The following is a 7,972-nucleotide window of genomic DNA, read 5'->3' as shown; positions in this document are numbered from 1 at the left end:
CCACCATGTGGTTGATGGGATTTGAACTCAGGGCCTCTGGAAGAGCAGTCAGTGCTCTTAAGCACTGAGCCATCTCTCCAGTCTAATGCTTCTTTCTTGTATGGTTGTTTTGATAGAAGAGAATCTGAAAGAATCACAAAGCAAATACAACAAAAGCTATTGCAATTAATAAAAGTAGATTTTAGGGTAGTCGATGACAAGAATTGCTAAAAATTGGCTGAAACTCTGTACAGCACAGAACAAACCCTAGATAATCTTTAGAAAGATTAGCATGAATGGAGGGGCAAAAATCGCACAAGAGAAATAAAGCTTTGGTTTTTTTTTATAAGTATTTATTTTGGGGTATGTATATGTGTACAAGTGTCTTGCCAAAGCCAGAAGAAAGTTAGATCTACTTACATTGTGACCCGCCCACCCACCCAGGGAGCTGGGAACTGAACCTGGGTCCTTTGTAAGAATAACAAACCATTTCTCCAGCTCTGAGCTTCGTGTTCTCAAATGCATCTGAAGAGTTTCTTGCTACATCACTTTATTGAAAATATATACTATCAGATCTTTAAACAGACTCCACACACCCTTCAGGAGATAGTGGGAAAGACTGGCAGCTCCAGGGACCAGCTAGCATTATGTTCAGGTCTGTCTTAGAGTATGTTTCTGTTTTTATGGTCTCCCTCAATGCTAGGTTATTGTAGGCTATGAGTCTGACAAAAATGTATTCAATTTGCTGAAGCCTTTGTGTTAGAATACTACGTCTCTCTAGACATGAAATGTAGCACCCAGGAGCAGAGGCAGGTAAATCTCTGTGAGTTTGATGGCAACCTGGTCTATATAATGAGTTCCAGGACAGCCAGAACTACAAAGTGATACCCTGTATCAAATAATGAAGAAAAGAAGAAGAGAAAGAGGAGGGGGGCAGGGGAGGAGTGGAAAGGAGGAGGAAGAAGAAATGTGTTCTAATGAAAGGATTTCTCAAATGTGGGTCAATGAATACAACTAGTCCAGGGACAATCTATTGGATTGGATTCTTATTACCAATGTCATCAGGTTAAGATGCCTAAGTCTTGGCAATCCCTAACAAGACAGGCTGGACCACCCATCTTCAATAGGCCATTTAAGCAGACAAGAAACAAGGAAAAGCAGAGAAAGGAGATTTATTCAATGTTGCCACACTGGGAAAAGTAACAGAGGTCTAATGACCCTCACCCAAATCCACCTTTGAGGTCCTGATGTAGAGTTTAGATTTTAATAAAGGGCAAGAAGTATGTGTAACTAAACAGTCCCCGGCCAAGATGTGAACCTGCCCAGTGCTGAGCCATTATTGTCTGGGCCCCAGTCTCTTCTGCAAAGTGGTGGGACTAGTTGTGTGAAATCACTTCCTGGGAGATGAGTTCCTCTTCTGGCTGGCCCTAGGCTCCAGTCTTTCCCTTTCCCAGCATGGGACTTCCAGTTTCTTGGGGTCCAGTGTTTCAATAGTCTGAGAGAGCAAAGTCAGGGATCCCTGTGTCTCTTTAAGATGTCTTCATTCCTGCCTGTGTGGTTTATACTATCCCTCTGACCTAACTTAGATTTGATTCAGCACGTAGCCCGGACTACAGAGGCATGGCTCTACTGAAGAACATCTCATTATGTAGAGTGATCAAGACAATGGGCCCAATTTTTTTTTTATCCACTCCAACAGCAGCTTAGAAGCATGCACGATGTTTGTTTTCCTTCTTCCGTTAGACTGTCCTGCTTTTAATTCTCAAAGCTAAACACACGGAGGCTGGTTGCCCAGGTGACAGCCTGCGTAAACTAAGCAAGTCTCCTTGCACTGAGCCAAAGGGTTTGTGCACCCAGAACCAGTTTTAAATACTTAAAAAAAAAAAAATAAAGTGTTTGAACTGTGCAACACTGGAACGAAATCAAACAAAAGGTTCTGAATCTATGCTGCTTTTAAATGGAAACGTAGTTGAAGAGAGCGGTGATAGCTGGTCTGGAAATCAGAGCCATGAAGTAGGATGATTTGGGCTGCCACGCAGCTGGGTGCGCCTTCAACTGGGTCCCAACTCCCTCAGCAAAACTGACTCTAGGTAAGTCGTTTTCACCCTGTTTTAGATAATACCGTATGTTGCAACTTTTTGTTTTCTTCGGGAAGAGTGTCCCGGGGGAGGAAGGTGGGGTAAACCTATGGATGGAACTGTCTTCCAAGCTTGAGTAATTATATCCTTAGAGTTGCAATAAGCTAGTTTTGACTTTTCAAATAATCCCTTCCAAAACTTTACCGCAATGCCTCCAGACTATAAGGAAAACTAGCACTGACAGGAAAGGTATATTAATAAGAAATACTCTATTCCACTGAGTTCTGTGCAGAGATAATCTTGTACTTTAATCACCTAAGTATTTGTAAATTCTGTGTAACTGCTCAATATTGTATGTCTGTATTTTGGGCCACATTTTATTAACTTACTATCACATTTCAGTTGCTTGAAGTTTTTTCTATATAATATTCCAAACCTGTTTTATTGGTAAGATGCTCAGGCTCTTATAAGCAACCTAACATAAATCACTGGGCCACAAAACAACTTCAACAAAGGCATGAAATCAGAAGGGGACCAGCGGGGACCAGCTGGGAAGGGGAAAGGATCAGTGGGCATGGGAGGGAGACCAGAGGATGATGGGGATGAGAATGAAATTATATATACATATGACAGTGACATCGAGAAGCCCTGTGTTGTGTCTGACTAGTTATAAAAGTTTTGGCTTTACAAGTAGATAATACAATTAAGAGCAAAGACGACTGTTAGCCAACACAAGATAAACCTTTTGCTTTAACCATTTAGAACAAAACACTATTGTTTAAAAACTGATGGCTCAAAAACAAAAAAAAAAAAAAACCAAAAACCTGTCTCAATGGGAAGCTGAGAGAAGTTTTCTTCATGTAAAACTTTAAGCTGAAATGTTCAGGCTGGAAGCCAGAGGAGGAAATAGTGCTCAGCCCTAAGAGGCAGTGCCAATCAGTCCATGTTGCTTGGGTGACTGATGTGTGGATCCTACAGGGTGTCCTTAATTCTCCATTGTCTTTCTCTAGACATCCTGAGTGTGAGACAGATCACCAAATAATGATCACATTGCCAGTCTTCTGGTGTCTGGATAATTTTGAGATTGCAATTAGGCTAAATTCATATTTTTTTAATTTTATTTTTATTTTAGCGAATAGATACTACCTTTGAAATGCTTAAAGATTATACAAGATCCAGGTGTGGTGGTCCACAATGCCATATCAGCACCCATGAGTCTGAGGCAGGAGGAGGGAGTTTGAAGCCAGCCTGGGACCCCAGGCCAGCCTGAGCTGCAAAGCCTCGAGAAACAAACACACAGACAGAAAGGTTCCATGAACAAGTCAAAGCTCAGACTCTAAACATTCATTGCTAGGTAACAACCTTGGGGAAAAAAATCACTGGATATTTGAGGCATTATTTCTCCTTTATGAATGATCTAACGATATAAATACATTGCCTGGCTGTTATTTGAATGCATAGTTTTTAGCTTTATTGAAGGACAAGCTGTAGTTAACCTCTGATGTTTAAGAAAACATTTCTTGGCCCTGAAGTGATATTGCATTTTGAGAAAAAAACCTACAAAAATAAATCCAACTTTTGAACCGATTCACTAGGAAGCGCACGTGTACTGGCTTGAAATTTTTCTGTGACTCAATTTTGAACACATTGTCTGCTCTTGGCACATTTAGTGAGGTTCCAAGTGTGACACTTATTAGATGTTTATAATTAGTGTGATGAGAAAGGGACCATGGTCGACCAGTGCCTTTGTAGTCACTTTCCAAGAAAACAGCCGGCACTGTTGGTAGTGTTGCTTGCTGAGGTCATTCTGGAGACCGTCTGGCACATTTTAGAGAAAGTGAATATCTCTGACACGTCAGTGCAGGCAGACTTGTGGGATATGCATAGCAAGGCTCCAGGAAGGATATTCTCACAGTCTTGTTTGCAGAGTGGAACACTGCGGGCAACTTGGATCACTGAGAGAAGAAATAATACAATACAATAGATGTGTAACAAATAACTGGAGATTACACATAAGCACATGGCTGTGACCAAATGCAAAGTGTTAAAGATAAATAGTGATTTATACATTACAATATGATTTCTGTAAATTCATTTTTTTTGAGGCAGGGTTTCTCTGTGTAGCCTTGGCTGTCCTAGAGCCAGGCTGGCCTCAAACTCACAGATCCTCTTGCCTTTGCTACCAAGTGTTGGGATTAAAGGCATGGGCCTTTTATTTTTATTTTTAAAGGCTTTTTTATGGAGGCAGGAGAGATGGCTCAGTGGTAAGACCACTGGCTGCTTTCTAAAACATGAGGGCTCAATTTCCAGCACCCACATGGCAGGTCATAACTATCTGTAATTCTAGATCTAGAAGATCTGACACCCTTCATACAGACATACATGCAGTTAAAACACCAACACACGTGAAATAAAAATTTAAAAATATTTATGTTATATATATATATACACATACCAGAAGGCAGCATTGGATTTTGGCACTACAGTTATAGACAGTAGTGAGTCTCCATGTGGGTGCTGAATATTTCACTCAAGACCTCTAGTAGAACATCCAGTGTTTTAGCCACTGAGCCATCTCTCCAGCCCCAATATTTTTATTTTTTGTTAGTGTGTGTATGTGTGTGTGTGTGTGTGTGTGTGTGTGTGTATATCTGGGTAAAAGTAACTTGTATTCGCCAGATGTAATTGTCATCTCAGAGGCTCACTCCTGAATTAACTCAACCCTTCTAGCTTTCTTAACTCTGGCTGACTGGTTCAACTCAGCTGTTCTGGCTCAAATTCCTTTCCAAGCTGACCAATTCCAACTGCCTTCTCGCGGCTTCTGACTGAATTGTTCAGAATTCTGCTTGGTCTTTAACTCTGACTATCTGTTCTAATCTTTTGACTCTGTCTTAATCTTTGGCTCATTCTGTCTTTACCTTCAACCTGTCTCTGCACAGCTCTCTTAGGTCGACTCCCTTTCCTGTGCTGTGTATCTTATCTCTGATTCGTTCTGTCAAATCTTTCTCTGATTTGTCACTTTGTCTGCCTCTCAACTGTCACCTTCAAACATGGCTGCTTCCTTCTACAAACTAACCTTACCTTCATTGTTAGGTGCATACTAAGAGTGTGTGTGTACTACAACCAGATCATACTGTAATCCAGAGAGTATCTGCCTTCTAGCCAGATCACACAGACCTAGAAGGTCTTCAGATGTGATCCCTTGCCAGAGCAACTATGTTGCTGGATTAAAATTCCTCTATAGTCTGTTGTGTATGTCTGTATGTCTGTGCATCTGTGTCTGTGTGTAGATGTGTTCCACAGCACACATGTGGAAGCCACAGGACAACTTCTAGGAGTCCATTCTCTCTTTCTACCATCTGGATCCTGAGGATCAAACTCAAACTTTTTTTTATGTGTGCTAGAGAATTAAGCTCAGGTTCTTAGGCTTGCAGAGCAAGTGATCTATCCAACGGAGCCATCTACCCGGACTCTGTGTACTATATCTTTACATCTATGTGTGTGTGAGGTGTATGCCTATGTGTGAATAGATGGTGAGTGGGTAGGCATGCATGTGTCTGCACATATGGAGGCCTAAAGTTGATGTTGGGCATTTATTCATCCTTCACTTTATTTATTGAGGCAGAGTTCTTTCTCCAAGTTGAGACACTATCACTAGCCAGCATGTCCTGCGGATCCTCCATCAGCCTCCTGAGTGGGGTCACAGGTGGCCACCAAGCTTGCTTAGCTTCTCTGTGAGTTCTGAGAATCTGAACACACGGAACGGCAAGCACTCTGTCCACCAAGCCACCCCCCTCATTACATCCTGTTTTCCCATATAAAAGAAGGAACCAAATAGCAATAAAGGCAGAACATTTACACTGGAACCACCCAATGCTTTGCTGACTTTTATGTCATTAGGTCATTTTTTTTCTCTTTAAGGAAATTATATGGGACCAGCAAGATGAACAAAAACAAACTGATTCATGATTTCCTTGAAGTGGTTTCAAGGGGTGATGTGGAATCCATTTGCGACCATATTCCTGAAGTCCACTCAGTCCTTGGAAGCCTTGACTTTCAGCACCCACAGACCGGAAACACGCCTCTTATTACAGCTGCGGAAGAAAATCTAGCCGAGGTAAAGTGGGGAGTGAGAGAACAGTCTGGCAGGACTCAAGGAAGGCTTGCCTCTGGTTTCCTGAAACTTGAGAGCTTCTTGTTCCTCCACCAATGAACTCCTGTTCCCAGTCCTTGCAAAGTCCCAGCTCAGGGGTCAGGATCATTCTGCACTCTCTAGTATGCTGCTTTCTGATAGATCTGGGGGATTTGCAGTCATCATTATTATTGTTGTTGCTGCTGCTGTTGTTGTTGCTATTATTTTTTTAAGCTTTCAATAGCTTTTTAGAAAAGAATGTAGACCAGACCAAACCAAACCAAAACATCTCACAAACAACCCTCACCTAGACCCACCCAAAGGCCATTAACACTCCCTAGGTTGGCCTTGAGCTGGGTATATAGCCAAGGATGACCTTGAAGTTCTGATCCTCCTTTCTCCACCTCCCCAACACTTGGATTACAAGTGTGGGTCACCATGCCCAGTCAATACAGTACTAGGGACAAACTCTAGGGCATCATGCATGCCAGGAGAACACCTAACCTTCTGAGCTGCATCCCCCCGCCCTTGTAACAACTGCCTTCTAAAGTCCTCAGTGGCCTTCTTCATTCACACCACTCTGGTCTCCCACGCTCCCCTCTGCTATTACATTCACCCCACTGTTTCTTACCTGTTCCCACCACACTATGAGGAGTTTGAAGTCTGGGTAGTTACCTGGTTCCTTGTTCAGGCCTAAGAACAAAGTCATGACACACACACCGGGCACCTATTCCATACTTGTTGAAAAGAATAATTACTTTGGCATTTGAATGCAGCTTGTTCATTCTCCGGAAATAAATAAAAGATGTATCTGCAACATCCAGACTCTATAGGCCAGACCAGAGCTGGAGTAGATTCCCATTGCCTAGCAAGCACAAGACCCTGAACCCAGTACTTGCTGCTGCACAAATAGCTAATGGAAATATAGACAAATGAAATATCATTACAGGGGTGGGTTAGGGTAAGTAGGTAGATGATAGGTAGATAGATGGTAGATTGGCCAATAGAGTAGATGATAGGGAGTCAGATAAGTAGAGATATAGAGATGACAGGTATGCAGGCAAAAATAGATGATTGATAATAGGTAGATGAATGATAAATAGACAATAGATAATGAGTTTCATTTTTTAAATTACAAACTACTGTAAGACTTCAGTGTTGGAATTTTGGGAACTGCCGTTGTGGCTCAACTGGTAGTGTTTACTTAATATGCATGAAGACCCAGGTTTGAGTCCTAGCACTACATAAACCAGGAATTGTGACCTAACCTTTTATTCCAGGACTTAGGAAGTAGAGGCAAGAGAATCACAAGTTTGAGGTCCTCAAGGACAGCCTGGTATATAAGATTCTCTTTCAAAAAAGAAACAAACAAAGACTTCAATGCTTATATGGTTTTAGAAGAAAATATTTATAGATCTCTAGTCTAAAAATATAGTTCTCAGAAATCACCCATATCACAGAGTTGGTTTTATTGTTATTGGTGTTAGATTTGTCATCGTTGTTGGTTTTTGGGGGTTGTTGAGTGGGTCAGTTGTCACTATGGTCTACAACCCAGTGTAGACCAGGCTGGCCTCAAACAGAGATCTGCCCAGCTTCTGCCTCCCAAAGTGTCGAAATTAAAGGTGTGCACCACCACACCAGACAATATAGAGATTTGGTCTCAACATTTAAAAAGGTAAATCATAGTTACCTGCACTCAAATAGTTTGTTGTGTTGGTTCTGGGGACCACCTTACGGATGCTAGGTGTTAGTATTGTGTCTAAGCTCCACCCCACACTTACCT

The 7,972-nt window shown here is 41.8% G+C and overlaps 1 protein-coding gene across 1 annotated transcript in view; it reads left to right on the top strand.

Moving 5' to 3' along the window:
- Positions 1–1,872: 1,872 nt before the first annotated feature.
- Map3k19 (mitogen-activated protein kinase kinase kinase 19) overlaps positions 1,873–7,972 on the top strand; it is a 38,594-nt gene continuing 32,494 nt past the window's right edge. The window contains exons 1-2 of the mRNA XM_052200813.1: positions 1,873–2,069; positions 5,979–6,174. Coding sequence (XP_052056773.1) covers positions 6,001–6,174 — 174 coding nt within the window. The 5' untranslated portion in view covers positions 1,873–2,069; positions 5,979–6,000. The remainder of the gene's footprint in view (positions 2,070–5,978; positions 6,175–7,972) is intronic.

Source organism: Apodemus sylvaticus, chromosome 12, assembly GCF_947179515.1.
Source record: "Apodemus sylvaticus chromosome 12, mApoSyl1.1, whole genome shotgun sequence".
Taxonomy (NCBI): domain Eukaryota; kingdom Metazoa; phylum Chordata; class Mammalia; order Rodentia; family Muridae; genus Apodemus; species Apodemus sylvaticus.
This window is presented reverse-complemented; position numbering and strand designations above follow the sequence as displayed.